Genomic DNA, 20,951 nt, shown 5'->3' on the forward strand with positions numbered 1-20,951 from the left:
CCAAGTTCTGTTCAAATAGAATGCAACATTATTAAGAGTTTTGGCAACCGATATGGCCTAAACTATCCCTATTACTAACATAAACTAAACTGTGAATATTTTTTCATTTTATACTTGACGTGTTTTAAGTGTAGTCTTCCTGTTAATTCCTTTTTCTTCGTTACTTCAGTTAATTTGATCTTCGTTACTGTGATCCAATAAATAAGTAATAAATATCATTTATTTACATTATTTCCTGAATTACCAGAAACTTTATAAAACAAAGAACTCAACTTTTTGTCTTAAAGAATTCATCTTTTTGACTTAAATCTGAAGATATTCTACAAATAATATGACAAACTGTAAACGTTAGTGCATGTATTAATAGGCTGATGTACTTTAGTAAGTTAAGCAAGAGCTCAGTCCATGTTTCTTTATCTCAGGTAACAGCAATTCATTAAACCAGGTTTGAGGTTTTGATATGATTTGAAGAGCGCTGAATGAGTTAAATATTTTGCACCCACGATACTTTTGAGGGAAATATTCTCCAGTTTGTGGGGTCTTGTGTACAGTATGGTCACAGTGGAAAAATTCGAGACGTGCGGTGTTTGGGCATGAGACGGCGCCGCGCGATACAAACGCATATGTGAGCACAAACACTGGTTAATAAAGGACATTTTGACATCGCACAAATAGCATAAGGATAGTTCTACATCAACTAAAATCTTGCGCATTTATATTGCACTTTTGGAACTCATGCGATATTTCGTCTCCGCATTTAAAAGTTCATATCAATAACTTCATTGTGTGAAATATCTTTGCATTATTGTAATTTGTGAAGGTTTATAAACTGGTTTATCCAACTTTAGACAGGTTTTGCGACTAGTTTGTAAAATCTTTCCTTTATAACTTAAGAGGTAGGACGGAAGTTTTAGTCATGGGCATTGTGTACCAAACAACGTCTGTTAGGCCCTTATGTGCGAGTTATAACCAGTACCATATGAAACCAACAGCTTGGCTGTATATTACAGACAACATAAGAGAATTCACCATGACCTTAATACCATCACCAGCGCTTGGATTTGAATTGACCTCATGCCCACGTCTGTCTAACTACCTTAGAGTGTCTGTAGGTTTCGAAGAAATATGAAAAGAAGTTCCAGATGGATCCGTGTCTACCTCACTTGGCTTTTCACTTTTTTCTTCCTCTTTTTGCCGAACTTCTTCAAGTTTCATCTAAATTTTGCAAAAAAAATACATAAATAGAGCGAAAACTGACTGACTGATAAAAGAAGTTTTTTAACCACAACAAATTAAAGCAGAAATAATAATTGGCGCTTTGTGAAGAAATTAAGGCACACAAACATTGATTTTATTTTACAACATGACAGCCAGTGTAATAATAAATCTGTTTGTATTAAAACTGAAGAAAAGAAAGAAAAGCAAATTAATGTGGACACTTATCAACTCGCTACCTGTAAAGATTGAGACAAACGGACAAAATCCCGCTGAACTTGCTCGCTTGTCTCAAGAGATTCTTGTAGAGATCTAACCTGGTTCTTTGTTACTGACAGTTCCCCTTCTAGTTGCTCCTGGTGGCAAATTAAAATACATGCAAAGCGCGGCACAAGCACAGAAATGTTTCAGAATAAACCTTTACCTTTGTAGAAACCTCAGACATCAGTTTTTCCCTCAAACCTTGAATAATTTCCTTTGATTTCGAACGTATTGACGCAATGGATAACTGGTCTTTCTCTATCTGGTTCTAAAAAAATGCAGAACTCAGTGAATGAAAGTAACTTTTGGGCTGTCGAATCTCAAGCAAAATTATGCTACATAAAATAAATTTGTTTCAAAGAAAAATTACAGGAGTCGAAAAAAACATTGCAGTAACATTAGCATGAATGAATAAATAAACGAATGACGATTATTTATCCTCGCAAGGCGATGATAGTTGTTACAAGTTAACATGGATGTTATGTTTCATACACCTCATGTATCTTATACAGGTTACCACATAACAACTTTTTTTATGCGAATGTTACCAGTTACTTACCATTATATAAGTCATTTATATTTACCACCCCACACAACCAACCTGCAAGTCTTGTTTCTCCATCACATCTTTAAGCATCCTCTGGTTGGTTGATTGCAACTTTGTTATTTCTCGCTTTGCTTCTTCAAGATCAGAAGATAAAGAATCTTCAAGTTGTTCCTTTGCAACCTGGATGTAACATATACACTCGTTACTACATGTACGGGCGTTGTGTTTGGCCTTGGCCAATAGGTGTATGAAACAGAACACCCATGTTATAACGACTGTTTTTGCCACGCCATGCAATATTAAAATTTACATTTTTTTAATTTTGATTAACTGTATATACATAGCATAAATTTTATTTATTTTTTCGAATAGAAAGGTCAAATTAATTAAAACAACATAGAGAAGTAGCAACAAAACAAACAGTCTTTAAAATTCCCCCTCTGGGTAAAACTACTTGAGGAAAAATTACAAATAAAGTGTCAGAATATTAGAACTTATACACTTATTACATTAAAATAAAATTTTATAAAAAGTTGTCACTAAATTAATGTTTAAAATGCGCAAAGTTTACGCAGTAGTGGCCCATTCACCATAAGATATATATTGAACACTATTTATTTAAGTAATATCTACACACCTGTTCTGCTTGTATTGTTTCTTTTAAAAAGTTGATTTCACTTTGTAGTTTTGATTCCATTAGAGATTTTTCAACTTGGAAAGTAACGAGAGCTTCCCTATATCGTTCCAAGGTTTCTTTCAAGCCCTGCAGGTAAATTAAGATTAACTGAAGGTGTTTTATCACTGCAGAGATTTCTAGTGTTAAAGCATGAAGTTCAAGTAATATGCTTATTGCTTAAATATATTACATCAATAAAAGTAAAAAGCACTTATAAAAACTTAATTCAAATGAAAACAAACACAATCTATTAAGGTAATCACTAAAGTGTTATGCTATGGAAAATGCAGAGAAACACAGCTCAAATACATTTAGAAACACTGATAATAAATAGTTGTGACACAATGAGCCCCTCACTTCCACAGTGCAGGGGAGAGTGGCATCTTTGTTCAAAACCCTTTTGTTTCGTTCCATCAAACTTTTTGTCCAGTCATGTTCCCGCTTCACTTTTGCTGACTCATCTCGTAGTCTGTCGCGATCTCGCATTAAGTTTGTCTGGTGATATTTCAAAATAAATTATCCTTGTATTGGTATACACACAAAACATGTTTTCATTGACCTAATGCAATCTTCAAAACACAGATAGTGCTTGTGGTAATTAATAAACCAATTTAATGATGTTAAGTTCACTTTAAATTTGGTATCACTTAAAAAATGTTCTAATACTTATGAGCTAATTTTCCTGTACAAGCCATACCAGTAACTAGAGTAGAGTAGTGTATAGCAATTCTAAATATACAAACTTATAATTTAACAACTTTGTACACTCCTTAACTTGTAAGTTCTTACATTTTAACAGCTTAAAATCTCATCACATCCAGAGAGGAAACACTTCTCCACATTTTATTCGGTTATTCCACCAGGCATATAATGTAAATAATCTTTTAACTGCATCTTGATGAATTTTAAATGAAGTCTTGCCGAATGGCAGACTAAAAGTTGGAAATACACTATGTTTTATACCAGATGCGCCGCTGAAAGATTAATTATCTCGGTAGATTTTATAAAAACATCCCAACCAACCAATCTCTTATCATCCTCTGTCTCTTTGCTCTTCTGCCACGTCTTGTTCTCCTCCATCATTCGCTCCAAGTTCTCAATCTTCACGAACAAAGTGAGGATCTTCTTCCTCGCTTCTTCCGATGAACTTTTTACCGACTCTTCGAGGTCAAACCGAAGTTTGATCGCGTTATCTCGTTGTTTCGTTAACATCGTTATCTTCTCACGAAGTTCCTCGCACTGTAATATAAGTTATGGTAGGGGTTAACATTGGCTTATTTTTTTCTAGTAAAATAGTGTGTGACAGTGCTATAATGCAGATACACTCATAATTGTCAAAGATAGGAAACCTCATTGACTAATGTGGCGAATAAAATATACTCTTGCTCTGCTTGCCTTTTTTTAAATAGCGAAAGCTGTGTCAAAAACTCTGTTTAAATTAAATACCCAATGCTGGACCATGGTTACATGATACTAAATCAAACTAAAACTAACTTTTTTTTGTGGACTCTACTTTATAGAACCACTAAAACACAATCGTCCAAGTTCCAGCTAACGAACTACATAAAACGCATAAGCTTCCTGAGTTTGGGGGCAAATGAACCAATTCTTGCCTAAATCACGGGTCCTTGACAAGGACTTTACCCACATGAAATAGAAATAGAGTACACACAACTGACCTCCACTTCTAAATGTTTAATCTTCTTATCTTGTACTCGTAACATTCGATGTTGGTCGTCGATTACTTTCTGTTGTTCTGGCGAAGGTTCTTCCTCAAACAAATTCACCGAAACTTTGCTTGCTTTTCTTGAGGTCTGGAGAAAAATTATGTTTAACCAAGAATTTAAAAGAGAAAACATTTTTTTATACCTCGTTATTATAATGTGACTAGTATACCCTACAACTTGGTTAGCGTTTGCCGGAACACCAAAATGCAAGTATAATAAATATGGCAGTAACACTATATCTGATTACCAATACCATTTAGCAGCTTTGTAAGGTAACAGGGTAACTTTGACGTTAATCCACTAACCATTAACCGGCCTAACCATAATATGACCTCACCCATATAGAATACCACGGGGTAAGAATTAACTATTAAAATTTTGAAAATTATTAAAAAATTAATGAACTTGCTCTTTCCTCGAGTGGCCGAAAAATGACAGTCGTTATAACATGAGCGATAAGCATTCTAACCCAGTTGATCTGCTTTGTAGATACTTTTTCATTTTTTTATGTATGGCTAATAATTTGGACAACCCATTAATGACCACTCAGTTGAAGAAACTGACGCCAAGTTTCTGCCCAAGAACACATATGGCCACAATGGTAGCAGCGACAATAACACATAATGCCTGGGTTAGAGGCAGGCGTGCTAACCAACTACGCATTATATGTATGTTTTAATAGTCAAATTTAGTCAGTAAAGGCAACTTTAAACAACATCTATGCTACCTGTGATGGTAGTTCAGTCCAGTCGACCACAGTGTTTGATTCATTCAGTGGTTTGGATTCTCGTCCAATCAGATTAAGTTGAGGAGCAGAGTTAACTGTGTGGATTGTTAAAATGTTTGTTTAAAAGGCATGTAAAAAATCACATATTGTCCTACTTCTGCTACCAGGCATAATGTAAATAAAATCAAGAACCATATTTTTAGATTATGTTAAATTGTTACAAACATTGAAATGTTCTATTTGTTCAAGACTTGAAATGCATCTTGCCTGGCTAGTCAAGACTTGAAATGCACCTTGCCTGGCTCGTTATAAACACGTGTTCTGTTTCATACACCTCGTGCTCGCGAGTATACTACTTATATAACTTTGTGAGTAATATTTTTAAGAGTGTTTTTTTGTAAATTATAGTTAATAGTTTAGACAATCAATTAGTGACCACTTTGTTCTGTTTCCTACACATTGTGTCCAATTATGCAATAGCTTACCTCTATTACAAGAAGTATCATCAACAATGGATAAAGTAGCACCAGGTGTGGAAGAAGTTGAAGACATAGATATCGTGTCGTGTTCGATGACCTCATGTAACATAGAGGCTGGTTTCCCCACCATAGCATGCTGTGATGATGGAGTATCTTGCTCTGTCAGCTCACTGTTTTGGGGTGAAAATAAGGTAAATGAAATTAAGCTATTGATTTTAAGGGCGTAAAAATAAAGGAATTAGTTTTCAGGGACATTAAATATTTAAAGTAATTAATTTTAAGGGTTGTAAAATATGTAAATATGTTAGCATTATTTGTGTCTTGTGTGGGAGGCAACTATTAAGGTTTGAAGGTTAATTAATTTATTCTTTTGTTCTGTTTTTGTATAAGTTTCATGTCTTTTTCATGTCAGTTTCATGTCTTGCACAAGGACACAAATGCCCACAATGGTAACGTAGTCCGTCATTAAACCCTAAACTCTGGACTAAAGGTAGTCACACTAACTATTTCGCAACGGAGCTTGTGCAAAAGTAAATAGGAGTATCTGATTTTTTACAAGTACAAAACTTATTCCAAATTGTTTATTTTTGTTACCAAATATATTGTTGCATGCCAGGCTAACTCACCAATTCTCAAGAGCAGCTGCTACATGTTGTAGATTATCTGAAGCAATGTTATCGGCCTCAGTAACTCCTATGTTGATGTTTACGTACTGAAACACAGAACAAGTAAATAACGTTATTGTAATCCATTAATATCAAAGAAAAAGGTGCTAGTTCAAAAACACATATGGCATATTATAATAATGATTAAAAAATACAAGGAACATTTTCTTTTAATTAAAGACAGTAATAAATGCTCTAATTGGCGCAATTCTTTAATGAGATTTAATATTAAAATTAATAATTAAACGTTCATGAATTTTTTATTAACATCACAATGCAGTATAATAGCAATTAATCTTAATCGTGTGTGATTGAATAAATTGCAAAAAAAAGAAATTAAAAAGAAATGTATTAATGTACAACAGAAATTGCAGCGTTTCGAAATCAGTGCACAACATGCATTCGTGGCATGCACGTGAAGGCTCAGCTTCAAATCAATAATTCAGTTACATTAGTAAGGCTGGATATATGTTAGAGAATGCTGTTGTTGCTGGCACCCCTATCTGGAAACTAATCATTGTTATATTGGAATCATGGTCAATATATTAAACTAGCAGGAAAGTAAATTGTATTTCAGCATGTTTAATGTTTGCATTTCAATTTTATGGTGGTGATAAAAACAGACCAAACATTCAAGCCCATAGATTCACGTTTGTAATTTACTGTTAGAATAGATAGTCTGTTACATTTTAAGGTAGGCCATACAAGTTTTATGACTTTACCACTGGAAAATACAGCCAATGCAAAGTCGATGGGCTTTAAGATCTAATGTTTGGTAGCTTATAAGCCTAAACACTACAGCAACTGATTTATTACAGCTAATGGGATAATTTTACTGGGGCATTTTAGCAAGACACAGATTATAGGTAAGGTCTATGGCAACACAACATTGCCTCAAAACAGACATAAACACTTGATGTTTGTAACATTTACCACGGAATTTCAGGTAAGGTAGATGGCAAACAAAGGCGATACTTTGCCATGTATGTCATACAGACACTTGACATTTGTAAAATTAACCTGGGAATTTACTTGCTAGACCATTCAGGGTAACATTTAGGTTTATTTATCAAACAACTCAAACCTGGGGTTCCTCATGTATGGTACTGGTTTTGGGGAATACCCCACATTCTCCCACCAACACAATGCTCTTGTATTCATTAAGTTGATGATTGACTGCGGTGAGATCTTTCTTCGTTGCTTTGTGTTTACTTTGTTCATTCTCCAACAATCGACACACTGTGGGGTGTTTGGAAAAGTTTAAATCGAATATTTGTTTACTTTGGGTGTGCAGACAAATCTAAAAATGGGGTAGTATTTTGTATTTACTAAACCATTTTATTTAGTGCCCTATATTTACTTTTTTTACAAATCTACAAACAAGGTAAATTTTGGGTGGATGACAACTAAGTGCTCGGAGCTTGGGGTTTAAATATACTCATTTAATTAATTTAGAAACCTCAAACTTTTAGGCCAGTGGTTCGCAACATTTTTTGGTCACACCCTCAGGTTGGGAACCACTGTTTAAGACTTATGCCACACTTGGACCTTCTAAATTTGTTTATGGTTTCAATCAAATTGTTTTACAACTTTACACAGTAGGGCATGTAGCAACTTGCCTATAAATCAGTAAGAACATTTTTGCAACACGGCAGTGGAGTAGGTTTGAATGTACAGTTAGGGAAATTCTTACCCCTTAACCAAGAATCATTTAATAACATTACACTATGCTTGAACAATTGAAACACAAAAAACAGACACAAGTTATGTTAATATTGTTGAAACAGCTTCACTTTATTATTTCCTGTCAGTGTTTCAATTCAAATGAAATATAGTTGGTATTTATTTAAACAAGCACCCCTTGGGACCACGAAAAATAAGGACCAGTTTAAATTAACATACATTAACAAATAGAAAAAAAGTACAAATTAAGTCCTGTTTAAACTATTTATTATTTCTTACATTTTCCCTCTAAATTTAACAACTCTACCTAAAAAAAGATACAAGTTACTTTTATTCATATAAACCACTCACTTTCGTGCATCTCTTGCTTTAAAACCTCGTTTTCCTGCTGCAACACCAACCGTTGTGAGTTTACCACTTCTACATATTCCTCAAGTTCATTCAAGGAAACTTTTTCGGCATCTTGGCTCGATTCCTTCAACAAACCACAATAATTTCACCCATATTCATGTTGGGGAAGAAACATAATATCTAATACCAGTGGTGTAGGCGAGGGGTGGCAACCCTCGAAACCCCCTTGCTTACACCACTTAACAAAAATAAAGGTAGGAAAAATTGAAACCACTCCTTTATTTTTTTGGCTGGGCTACTGTATAACAACGATTGTAATAAAAAACTGATATTTATAACATATCAATTACTGTGTATGGTTGGGCTGTTTAAAGTTAACCTTAAAGTCTGTGAAACTGCTAAAGATCCTATGATTAAATAAGAGGATTAATTTACATAAGTAAACTTTTAAGCAGATTATTCTTTTTATAATAAATTAATTTTAAAAATAAACTTTAAAAAGGACAGCTGGAACATATTATATTTAAAGAATGTTTCTACTTGTTGCTACTTGCTATTGATATTGATATATATTCTAAAACTACATTGTTATTCCAAACCCAAGCATTATCTATTTTTCTATTACAAATCGTCACAAATTCTTTAACAAAAAACTACAAACTACTCGTGGATAAATTCTGAAAAAAAGAAAACAAACTGTAATTATCCCAAATTGGATTTTATAGTGACAAAAAATGAACGTCCATACTTTGTTGGTTACTCACTTTTTCAAAGAGGTTGAATTCAAACAAAGAATTCCGACGCATACCTGCGTCGCTGTAACTTTTCTCCAAACGCCGCTTCAGTGGAAAAACGAAAATGTAAAATTTCAGCAAAAAGCTGCTACAACAAGGATGATACAAAACTAATGATTATTTTGCAACTAATTAAGCAACGAAATGAAACACACAACATACATGCAGTAAGCTACGACACTGTTCATGCAAAAATAAAAAAAAACAACAAGTAAAATTTATTTAAATAAACCTTTGGTTTTGAATCCTTTTCTGCATTTTGAAATTGTCTTAATCTTTCTTCCATTTCTACAAGTTTTGATTTTAAATCTTTAATTTCTTTTTCTAGCGGTAAAACTACAGACTTCAGTTTCTCTGCTTCTTCTTGTGCCTGTGGTATCAAATACATAAACTTATAAATCGAAAGAAATTCCATTAAGACTACGTGGGTACGCCTCCAAACATTCACAAATCCTAAGTGGCAAACTTTTAAAACACAGGTGCATCATGTCTAGTTAGACACGTATTCTTGCTAAACAAGACTAACTTGATGGTTGTAATGAGCCCAACCTACCCTACCACCCCAAGTTTGGTGCCAATGACGCAAATATGACACAGGTCGCATGAAAGACGTATAAGTGGCCTTGGTTTTGGGGTAATGAGCCAAACTCATCCCAATTCCTTAACAACATCCTCAACCACATATAATCCATAAATGATGACCCCACCTTCATCATGCTCGCTTCCAGCTCCTGATCCTCCATATCTTGTTCATCATCTTCCCTCTTCATGCTCCCAGCAACCGCATCATCTCGCTCACGTTCGATCCTTGATCTTTCATCCTCCCATCTCCTCCTCTCCTGCTCAAACTGACGAAGAAGATCTACTCTCTGCTCCTCCATTGAATCTGGGAGGAAAACAAGCAGGAGCATTATATAATCTGATGAACACAGGTGCCAAACCTGGGCTGGTAGGTTAGGCAGGCCTACCCTGGAATTTCCTCAGTGCATTTAGCAGTACAAATTAACAACCAATAAGTCAAACTTGTTTCATATGAATGTGCCCCCAACCAATCCCGCCTCCCAGCATTATGCTGATATGTAACCACTAAACATAAAATAAGTCTGTGACATTTTTTATTTTATGAAAAAATCTAGGGGCCGAAAATTGTGGTCATGACACATTTTTTAATTTTTTTTGGTTGTTTATCATTTAGAAAGAAACAGATCAACAAAAATGTAATCCAAGCTTGCTGGCAAACTCTCAGATTTAATTATATAACTAATGTTTGGATGCAGGTCTTAAGCAGAACAACATGCTTCTTACCTTGTAAAACACAACGAAGCGATTCTATTTCTTGTAAATGATGTTTGTTCAATTCTTCCACTGCTTCCTAATCAGTATCGGAGGATTTAAATATTAACAAATTTATTTGTATGGGAATAGAAAACTATTAATAATAGGAATTACCAACACTAAGCCAAACAATCTTTCAAAGGCTCATTTGGTATGAAAAAAACGTAGTGTATTCCTGGGGTTTTGTCAGACTTTAAGTTTTGCCTGAAAGCAGATAATATATCGGAAAAACTTTATGTTTTTTTATACCAGATGAACCCTTTGAAAGATTGTTTGGCTAAAAGAATATTTTCATTATGACTGGTAGTAGAAGTAACAGAGTATAAGCCAAACAGTTATGTAACAAAGCAAATCTAACGTATTGGTTATAATTTTACTAAATAATGCTATGCAGAAAATTCCAGGCCTGCCTGTTAGGCACCCATGCGCAGTTCAGATATAACTACAGCTTGTCATCTTGTCAAATATAAGACACTAAAAAACAGCTCTGTAAAATCAACAATTTAATCAAATTAAAAGAAAGCATATTATCTACATAAAAACAACCCAACTTTTAAAGATGCTATTAATAGACAGACACATATAGGTATACCGCGTACAACTTAAACACATACACAAAATAGCTATATTGCAAACTGTCATACCAATACAAAAGTTTCAGCCAATTTAGCAAATTGTGCAACCTACATAGTACAAACCCACACACACAACATCCCACCTGTTTTGTATTCTCAGAAACTGATGCAATCATTTTAATATTCTCTGATTCTTCCTTCAAAAGTTCAAACTGTTGTTGCTGTTCACTTATTTGTTTGCTGGCTTCAAACAGCTTGGCATTCTGTTCTCTTATGGTGGCTGAATGGATTTACAGAAAGATTAAACATTAATAAAGTCGTGCTAACGAAGTTAAAGTTATAACATTAAATAGTCGTTAATCCATACGTCACATAAATCATGTGATTGGCTTATATAGAATTGACTACAAATAAAGCAATAAAATAAAAACAATTTGACTTATATATATATATATCTTCTATATTTTAGTTAATTTTTGCTTTCCCTGGTTTTACTTTAATTTATTGTTGGACAAAATTCTGCAGCTATTTTTAACATTGGCTTTTATTTAACAAAATAATTCCCTTAATATTGATTTTATTGCTACACAAATCCAGAATGCTCATATTACAGCATGAAAATCAATTTGTATTCTGTGTAAACGTATTGTCTATGAGACTATGAACATCTAGGTTGCAAGCTAATTGCAAAACACAATGCAAAGGAAAGTTATTTCTGTGAGGGGTTTCTAAAACTATGGTATGCATATCACTTGTGGTACACGAAGGTTTTTCATATGAGAAGCAACTTTATAGGTTTACTAACCTAACAATTAAAACAAAATGATTTTGTGCATTGCATTGTGCTTTTTGATTAAGTGGTACAACATCTAAATATATATACATATATATATATAAAATAAAAATTGATCGGGAGTAGAAATAACTTGAGAAACGCTTTCTCATGTAAGATACATTACAAGTTACCAGGTATAATGATATCGTATATGTTGGCCAACAACAATGGTCAAATCAGCTTGGTAATAACACTATATATGTTATTATGTTTGGGCTTTTTTTAATTTGACAATTTCAACATAGTTTTGTTTTTAAACTTTAAAATGTTAAGCTCATTATGTTGTGAAACTTAATTTTGTTTACTTACTGTTTACAATCAGTTGTTAAAACAAGGATTAAGATTTGATATTTACACACTCGCAACATAGCACAGCTTAAAGTAGGCTACTCCTTGTTGCTTGGATGGTTGGAAAAGTAAAAACTACAGCTAACAAAACACGTTATGGGTTAATGGGCAGCCTACACAAATCACTTAAGAAATAAGAACACTTACTCTCTTTTGCAAAGTAAAGTTCCTTTATTCTACTTCGTTTAAATTCAAAATCTGTTTCTAATTGTATTTTCTCTTGTTTCATCCTTGCAATGCAAGCTTGTGCCTCCATTAATTGCATCTCTATTGAGGTGTCTTCCAACAAAGAAGCTGGTAATGGCAAAAACAATGATTTATATTTGATATTTCAAATAACAATAACACCGCCCACCGGCCATTATGGAATTTGGTGTTATACGAAATCTTAGTTTAATTAAAACATGGTATAAGTGTGTTAAAAATCATGGAAAAAGATAAAGAACACTATTTTGTGAAGCAACAACTATAAAATCAGCAACATTACAGTTTATAATTTGTTTGATGTTTTTTCTGTATGTTACAAACTCTATGCCACAGTGGTTAGAGGGCTTGCATCATAACTAAAGGACACGGGTTCAAGGCTAGATGCAACTACCATCCGTGTCCTTCGCATGACTATTTAAGCACGTAAAATCGAACACAAGCCATTTATAACGCTAAACTGACTGATTTGTTTACTTCTTTGGTGGTAATTATCTTTTCTACAAACCAATGGCATGTTTCTTTCCGCAGAAATGGAACATTAGTTTTATAGGGTTCAGATGTGCTCTATAGTTTCCTGGACTTTCAAATTATACAGACATGACCAGTGGCTTGGAGCAATTACCATTAGGTGTCTTGCCCTAGAACCTTGCCCTAGAACAAATTCAACATTTAAAAACTTAGAACCCAGTATCTTGCAGTTAGTAATCGAACTCTTACCACTGTGTATGTATAAAACTGACCTAATAAGCTAATGTTATAACAAATTGGATAACTTACAGTGGTTTGAAGGTCCAGGCTCATCCATTTTGCCTCTAACCTCAGTTTTCTTAAGTAATTACGGGGCAAGCATATCCAGTGTTTAAATCCCACACTTACACAATAACTTATATAGTTGCAGCATGGCTTTCCTAGTTGTAGTTTTACTTCTACGAATATGTACAACATTAACATGCACTTCAAAACAAATGTGACAATTACGTATTGAAATTTTTGAATTATTAAAATGAATTATACCCAACAATTTTTTATTTTAATTTTAAACACAAAACAATTTTTTGTTTGCAAAAATTTTAGAAATTAAAGTTTTTATGTAGACAACTATTTTAATTAACAGTGTTAACAAAAGAAACCAGTAATGTAAAATTGTCAATTAATAAATTTAAGCAAATTCTGTCTTAAAAAAGCTGTTTACAAGTGAAAGACTGCCTGTTTAAAAGTAGACATTAGACACAAATCAGAAACACAGAAGATAAAAATTACTGGCAGCTGACTATACACATTCAAAATTAATCAAATTTAAAAAATGATGGTCCGCTGTTTAATATTTAGATAAAAATTCTAGTTATTATAATTATTTGGGCGAACATTAATAAAACAGACTGTTCCAACAAAATTAATTTTTAACTGAGTATTACCACTAATGTTAATTTAAAATGCTTTTAATATTAAACACTTGGGATTTCTTTACTCCCCCATGAAAATAATACAAAGTCAAACGTTAAGCTGGAAATCAAGGTTAATAAATGTAAAACACAAAATTAAACAAAACACAATATTATTGAACCTTGGTTGGTTTGGGTTTAATCCGGACTTTTACATTGTTACAAAATTATCATTTAAGCGAGGTAATATTTATTCATTGAAAAAAAATTGAAAACTTAGTTTTAAAACATCTTATTTTGTGGTCGAGTGAATTTGAGTTACTGTCGAAGTGGTTGCTAGTATTACGTTCAGGAATTATGTTGGTAAAACATATTATCAGGCTCATATAAAAAACATCCAACTACGGTGCTAGACAATCAAGTGTTTATGGGGATAAGATATATACAATGTGTCCTCAGCATTCAGCAAAGCTGCGCCACCAGTTTAAGCACGTTCGGCTCGAATACGACGAGCGAGCTGTATATCCTTGGGCATGATGGTGACCCTCTTAGCGTGGATGGCACAAAGGTTTGTGTCCTCGAAGAGGCCGACCAGATAAGCTTCACTTGCTTCTTGAAGGGCACCAATAGCAGCGCTCTGAAAGCGAAGATCGGTCTTGAAGTCTTGAGCAATCTCACGAACAAGACGTTGGAATGGAAGTTTTCGTATGAGCAACTCAGTCGACTTCTGGTATCGTCGAATTTCACGAAGAGCGACAGTACCGGGTCGGTAGCGATGTGGCTTCTTCACTCCACCAGTAGAGGGAGCACTCTTTCTCGCTGCCTTGGTAGCGAGCTGTTTACGAGGAGCTTTTCCTCCAGTAGATTTACGAGCGGTTTGCTTGGTACGTGCCATCTTAAGTTTCCTCAAAAGTCTTAAATAATTATATACTTTAACTAAATACCTAAACCAGAAGATATTGATAAAAAATAAGTAAACTAGAAGTATGAAAACTAATGCCACAAACAAAACCATTTTCTGCTATATATATCTTATATTGTTTACATTAACAGAATTAATGCATAATCTTACAATAGTAACAATTAGTTGTGAATACAAAACATAATAACTAGTAGACTTAAGGACTAAACAAGCTAAACTGTACAACTTCCCTTTAAATATATATACAACTAGTTAAAATAAATCTACTTTTTCGCAACATAAAAATTATCGTCCATTCGATCCTAAGACTAACTTGAGCTTTGTAACTGATATTATCAAATCAGCAGTGATTACACACAAATAACGTTGTTTATATTAAACAAAATGGCTCCAAATAACAAACGTTTTATCTTTTGTCGCTTCTGTGGCTGGACAATGGACAAGATAACCCGATCCTTTTTCTTATTGTTACGCAACAACGAGTAATTTGACGTCATAATAAAACAAAAAATAAAAGAAGAAGGCACGGGCGATGACGCATTGGTGTAGCGTTCGTAGTAAAACTGAGTTTAATAACACATGTTGCAATCCTACAACTACAACAAACGAATAAGTTGGTTTCATTGTTTTAAACCAAAATGGACAAAAGTACAAAACATATATTTTATTTTCTAGGTAAACTAACTTGATACACTATACTGCTGGTATACGCGAGCAAAATGTTTATTCCTGGAACTCCAAAATTAAATGCTTGGCTTTCCCCAACGATACAGAGTAGAACCTACATATATAATAGATGACTACAGCCTACATGAATTCTAGCGTTTTGTGAAATTCAAAATAGTATTGACGTCACAATATTGTTATCAAATGACAATGGCAAATCACGTGATGTTTATAGTTCCGCAAACGCAAACTGCTAATAACTGAAGATTGAAACTATTTGTAAAACGCAACCGAAACAACGTAATTAAAAGTGGACATTCTTATTTGAAGCGACAAGCTGTGATTCACGTTGAAAAAATTTAAAATGTTTTAAATGCATGCAGCTTTTTATAAACTAAACGAGAGAAATCTTCATAACTTAATAAAAGAAAAAGGCGGAAATCACTGACTAAAACAGATGGGACCAAGTATTTATTGGTATAGAAGGCGGGGACTGGTGGGGCGCTGTATTGGTGTATTTTATTGGTAGGAATTTATCCATACTTACGGTATTTCTGATATAAAATATCATAAAAATTAACAGAAGAGTAGTCCTACAGCTGTAGTTAATAAAAACGCACTACAATTATCACAATTAAGGTTGAATTGTTCCTTTTACCGTCACGTTTTACAAAGTTTAATGAAATCAAACTTAAAGAAATAACCAACAAAGCAGCTCTAGATTACCATCGGTACCCTGTAAAAAGAGGCTAGTGGCATTACTACCGTAATACCAACTAAACGATGTCAAAATGACCATTCTCGAGTTAATTATATTCGTTCGTTGTACCAACAAACTAACAATTAAGGTATGGCAGAAAAACAGCAATTGGAGCAATTGTCGGTAAGTGTCTTGCCCACGTACACATACATACGCCCGCGCTCCAGCAGCGACGAGCCTCGACCGTCTTCACTTTATGCGTAAAGAGTAATACTCTTGAATAGCTTGTTTTACAATGAATCATTATTTCTTCGTAACACAAATCACAGTGTACTACGCCGGACCTCAGAGCAAAACGAGCCAACCTGAAGGGAAAAAGTATTTCTTTCTTCAGGGCATCAAAGATTGAGACATCAGGCATCCCACGTTATCTCTTCTCCTGCGATCGTCATCGATCGATTGGTTACTAGGCTACAGAGGCAGGGACCGCTTTATAAGCAACTACTTGAGTCGCCCAAGCACTGAAGAAGCGGTTTGGTGACCAGCTATTGTTGCCCGCATTCCACCATGGAGAGGGGAAAGTGGAATTATTGCGCTTTCGTCGCTATTCAAGCACCAAGTACCAGCACGCTGTTTGAACGATACATGTTCTTGTAGACGACTCGAGTAATTAAGGCTATGAGAATTTTACTCTTATATTTGCAAGAAAGTCAAGGAAAACTTGAATGTTGTTATAAAGACGGCAAATGCTGTTTTTGGTTAAGTCTATATAACAATAATTTATAAGTTATGACAATATTACTCAGTGAGTTGTAAACAGGATGTTAAAAACCCGCTGTATGTTTTATATTTGCGTTACAAGAATTAAAAATTAAAGTTACGAATGGTAATGTATTTGTATACGATACCGTATATAGTAGATATATGTACGACGTTTAAAAATGTTCTCAGGGAAGCAGAAATGCATGTATGTATTAATCTCTATTTAGTTTTAAAGCGCCGGAATGAGCAAAGCGAACATATTGATTGACAGTTAGGCATAAAACAGAATCTAAATCTAAATGCTAGTTTTCTAAAATATGAATTTTAATGTTCGACTAAATACCTATTTAAAATAAATATTTTTGTTAAAATTTTACTGAAATGTTTCTGTAATGCTTATTACATGTTGGTATTGTCAGACATGGATGAAATGACGTATATATGTACCAGCTTTGTTTCTAAAACTTTGATCGTGTGAGAAACGTCTTCTGAGAACTCAAGTGTTTTATCTGTTACGTATTACTGTGTGACGTCATCACCCCAATTCGATGTCAACTTGGTACTTAAGAACAACGTAACGCCCTCGATGGAGGGAAGCGAACCAGGGAGCTTGAATAAGTGCCCGGGCTGCACTGAAAGACGAAACGGCGACTGTACTGCTGTGAATACGACGATTGATAAGCAAGCAGGGACAGAGTCGGATACGAGCAAGCCACATAGTTGGAAAGACGACCTGAACTGTCTGTGTACTTGCGGGAAGAGGAAAAGTGTTTCCAAAGTTGGGAATGAACAATCTGGAAACACTGCAAGAGATAAACAAACTTCAAGATTTGAGAAAAGTAAGAATTTGAATTGTTTAGGTTTAAAACCTAACACAACATATAGGCTATATGTATGTGAAGTGCAGAACCTGTTATCTTAAAGAATCTAACCATATGTGTTCACTGTAAAGATATATGTAGATAAATACTTACTTTAGAATGGAAAATTAAAATAGTTAAAAAGAAATAGAAACAAAACGAGTCGTTTAAACACGTTAAAGTACACTCCCACTACTTATTAAGCCATATAGCATCGGAAACATTGGAACAATTACTAAAACCGCAAAGTTATTGATTGAACTTGATAATCATCACTTCACATGTACAAGCACATGTGTAGTAGCACTCTATATAGCAGTGTTATGATTTACACAGCAAGTATTAGGCGTTATAGGAAATTAGGAATATTCTGCTTCTGATGCTACCAAGCATAGTATAGTTTTTAAAGGCTGCTATGGTGTAGTGTAAACAAAGATAAAATATGGTTTATTCTACAGCCGTTAATTACTTTGAACAGCCTAGCGCCAAATGGCATGCCAAGCAAGCATTGGTGCAATAAAACTTTCGTTTATCGCCTTACTGAAGAGCAAACTCAGTATATAGTATAGGGTGGGGCAAGATGGGTGGGGGAAGACACCTTTCTTCATTCTATTTTATCGTTCCATTTGGTCGCAATCAAAAAACAATCAAATAAATACAAAACCGTTTTTATATTTAGATATTTGGTGCTTGAGGTGTTCCATCTTTCCCCACCCTACTATACTTTACGAGACAAGGTAGTTTTAAAATTATATGAAAAGTAACTTTGCCTGTTATTTCATCAATTAGACAAAGAAAACAACAGCAATTCCAAGTCACTGGACACTGAAAGCAAATTCAATACAAAATCAAGCGGGCTTGAGAAAAGCTACACACTGCCTACTAAACTTAACGACGTGAGTGGATTACGTCGAAATCAGCGAAACTTTTTCGGGGGAAGGATGGAAGTTTTATCTGAAGACAAGGGAGATGAGGTTCAAGTCCCGCCATTGGCACTGGATGGGGTGAAAAAGAATGGAAATTTGCGGAATTGGAAAACTAAAGATAATCGTGAACCAAAACAGGTTAGTTGAAGAAGGATTGAGTGTAAACATTTCATAACGAATGAATGATGATTGAATGTAACTTATTTGCACTCTCGTGGTGTGGGGCAACGACACTTTTTATAACACGGGTCTTCTGTTACATACAGCTTGTGCCGCTTACGAGTAACTTCATCGGTGAATAATTTATTTGAATTTCGTTGTTTTCTATTTAAATTTTCTCACTTTTTAAAATAGCCAAATTATGTTTTTAATTGGACTGGCGGCCGCTCATAAAAATTTACACCATGAAACATAAATTCGTCGAAGAATTCATTTTATAATATTTTACAATCAACACTAAATCGCCTTTATTTCTATGCTATTCCATATGGATGAGGTCCTATGAGTAAGGCTAGAACTAGGCTTTCGGAGTGAGTTGACCAATTACCCCATATTTCTACCGATTCGGTAATTTTTTACAACAGAAAAATCCTCCCAACTTTATGAAGTCGGTTTGTCCAAATCACGACGAACAAAAAGAAACGTTAGAAGCTGTCCTTTACTGTGACGCATGCTCACAATCTGTGTGTTATAAATGCGCATTCGAACGTCATAAGGACCACACTGTGACGCCCATTCCTGCTGCTGCGGAAAGAGTTCGTGTAAGTGGCAAAAACATAATCTTCAAAAAACGTTAGATTCATTTTCGAGTACAGTACTGCTATGGGGTAAGATGGGCACGTTGGCGCATGGAGGTAAATGAGAATGAAAACATGAACCTTTTACCCCAACCTTTATATTTATGTTTGCGCAAGCACTGAGCCTAGTATAACTACATTATAATATGCTGAAGTATTATAGCCATACATCTTGGTGTAAGTATTTGGACATATTCAATTCTATACCTTATTCCTATTATTTTAAGTTTAATGAAATATAAGCAATATTATTTCCAGGTTAATCTTGCCGAACGTAAACGAAGAATCGAAAACGTCATTTCACAAATGAGGACGAAGCGAAAAACTGCGGAGGTTGGATATATGGTCTTAATTATCTATAAATTTATACAATTGGATTACAGTTTGGTCTATAACTTCAAATTACCGCACAAATACAAGCTTATCGCCTACAGTAGTAGAAGAAAAAGATTGCACTCTGAATTTTACCACTTTGCGGGATTGATCGTATCTTGGTACTTGACAAACTACTATACAGTCGCAATCTTTGATAGGTGTTTTTAAGACGTGAAAATCACTCTCTAAAACTCGTAAACAAACAATCGGACTACGCTAGCCACGCTTAGCTTTACAATAGACGTTCATTAAAACTTTTCGAGTGAAGAGTCGAACAAGACGAGTGCTGTAGCTTGTCGCAATGAAGTACTCTCGTAACTGAAACACACTATATTTGTATACACAAGATAACTCGTTTTTTCGTATACGAAAGTTTTTACATTAGCCTACCCGTAGAGTTGTAGACCAAGCTAAGTAAACAAATCAGGTAGTATAGTAGGGTGGAAGAAGACGAAAGATCTTTAGCACATAATATTTAAATATCTTGATCGTCTTTTAAACAATTAACAATGGCCTGTGGGAGTCGCGAGAATACGGTATTATAATTCTTTGAATATTCTTTGTTTTCCACCAAATAGGATAAGAAAATAGAATAAAATGGTGTCCCATCTTCCCCCACACTACCAGCATACAAAAGTTAAATTGTCCAGTTTAAAAAATGTATAATACTGTTCGCCTAATACCCTTTAAACACCTCCCGTATATAACAAAATAGGTGAGGCACTGTCGAACAATTAAAGGTTATAGAAAGTACGCTATACGTCACATTTTCAATACGATAGCTGTATTATAGTGAAAACGACTTGAAGCAGTCATTCGTAAGCCCCGATCCACTTGATCATCGTTAAATACGTCGTGAGTGTTAAACCCCCGATCCTCTAGAACAACTTCAACGTTACTAAATCGTGAGCAAAGTTACACAGCTTGCATATTTGCGACAAGTTGCTTGAGTACCCAAGTTCGGAGCACAGCAGTGTAAAAGGGAAAACAAGATATATAAAAGGGGCCGTTTAATATGAACAGAAATCAAATTACACGTGTTTAAAATATAAAGACTAACATATAATAAGGTGGGATTGGATGGGACACTTTTATTCTATTTTCTGGACCATATTTGGTGGTAAACAAAGAACATT

The 20,951-nt window shown here is 34.4% G+C and overlaps 3 protein-coding genes and 2 non-coding genes across 7 annotated transcripts in view; 1 reads left to right on the plus strand and 4 right to left on the minus strand.

The window, feature by feature from the left end:
- Positions 1 to 342: 342 nt before the first annotated feature.
- On the minus strand, positions 343 to 13,353 carry LOC100185595 (rab GTPase-binding effector protein 1). Of its 3 annotated transcripts, XM_018814046.2 has the most exons (20): positions 13,203 to 13,353; positions 12,366 to 12,512; positions 11,179 to 11,315; positions 10,431 to 10,497; positions 9,833 to 10,011; positions 9,358 to 9,495; positions 9,096 to 9,170; positions 8,332 to 8,455; positions 7,382 to 7,536; positions 6,259 to 6,344; positions 5,639 to 5,802; positions 5,154 to 5,248; positions 4,379 to 4,513; positions 3,723 to 3,938; positions 3,057 to 3,194; positions 2,661 to 2,786; positions 2,078 to 2,203; positions 1,640 to 1,744; positions 1,455 to 1,571; positions 343 to 1,215 (listed from the first exon to the last, which is right to left on the minus strand). In XM_018814046.2, the coding sequence occupies exons 1-20, from the start codon at positions 13,228 to 13,230 to the stop codon at positions 1,093 to 1,095; spliced, it is 2,481 nt and encodes an 826-aa protein (XP_018669591.1). In that variant the 5' UTR covers positions 13,231 to 13,353; the 3' UTR covers positions 343 to 1,092. The 3 variants fall into 3 exon arrangements, with proteins under 3 accessions (XP_018669591.1, XP_026692647.1, XP_009860119.1); XM_026836846.1 differs by lacking the exon at positions 9,096 to 9,170; XM_009861817.3 differs by lacking the exons at positions 7,382 to 7,536; positions 8,332 to 8,455; positions 9,096 to 9,170.
- mir4202 (microRNA 4202) lies at positions 9,191 to 9,281 on the minus strand. The gene has a single exon (NR_034598.1). It is a non-coding gene; the product is annotated as a microRNA 4202 (primary transcript).
- On the minus strand, positions 11,074 to 11,139 carry mir4096 (microRNA 4096). The gene has a single exon (NR_034491.1). It is a non-coding gene; the product is annotated as a microRNA 4096 (primary transcript).
- Positions 13,330 to 14,922, minus strand: LOC100183235 (histone H3.3). The gene has a single exon (XM_026836848.1). It carries the CDS (start codon positions 14,820 to 14,822, stop codon positions 14,292 to 14,294), a length of 531 nt encoding a protein of 176 aa, XP_026692649.1. The 5' UTR covers positions 14,823 to 14,922; the 3' UTR covers positions 13,330 to 14,291.
- Positions 14,923 to 17,282: 2,360 nt separating this feature from the next.
- Positions 17,283 to 20,951, plus strand: part of LOC104266208 (E3 ubiquitin-protein ligase TRIM39-like) — an 8,560-nt gene continuing 4,891 nt past the window's right edge. The window contains exons 1-4 of the mRNA XM_026836847.1: positions 17,283 to 17,696; positions 18,507 to 18,781; positions 19,228 to 19,404; positions 19,699 to 19,773. Coding sequence (XP_026692648.1) covers positions 17,444 to 17,696; positions 18,507 to 18,781; positions 19,228 to 19,404; positions 19,699 to 19,773 — 780 coding nt within the window. The 5' untranslated portion in view covers positions 17,283 to 17,443. The remainder of the gene's footprint in view (positions 17,697 to 18,506; positions 18,782 to 19,227; positions 19,405 to 19,698; positions 19,774 to 20,951) is intronic.

This window comes from Ciona intestinalis, chromosome 11 (genome assembly GCF_000224145.3).
Source record: "Ciona intestinalis chromosome 11, KH, whole genome shotgun sequence".
Taxonomy (NCBI): domain Eukaryota; kingdom Metazoa; phylum Chordata; class Ascidiacea; order Phlebobranchia; family Cionidae; genus Ciona; species Ciona intestinalis.

Excerpts from the sequence above, each read along its gene's own strand:
- LOC100185595 (XM_018814046.2), bottom strand. The coding sequence starts at position 13,230 with ATGGATGAGCCTGGACCTTCAAACCACT. Across the intron at positions 3,939-4,378 it reads TTAAACATTTAGAAGTGGAG|TGCGAGGAACTTCGTGAGAA; the intron begins GTCAGTTGTGTG and ends CTTATATTACAG. Across the intron at positions 1,572-1,639 it reads TGTCTGAGGTTTCTACAAAG|GAGCAACTAGAAGGGGAACT; the intron begins GTAAAGGTTTAT and ends ATTTGCCACCAG.
- LOC100183235 (XM_026836848.1), bottom strand. The coding sequence starts at position 14,822 with ATGGTTTTGTTTGTGGCATTAGTTTTCATACTTCTAGTTTACTTATTT.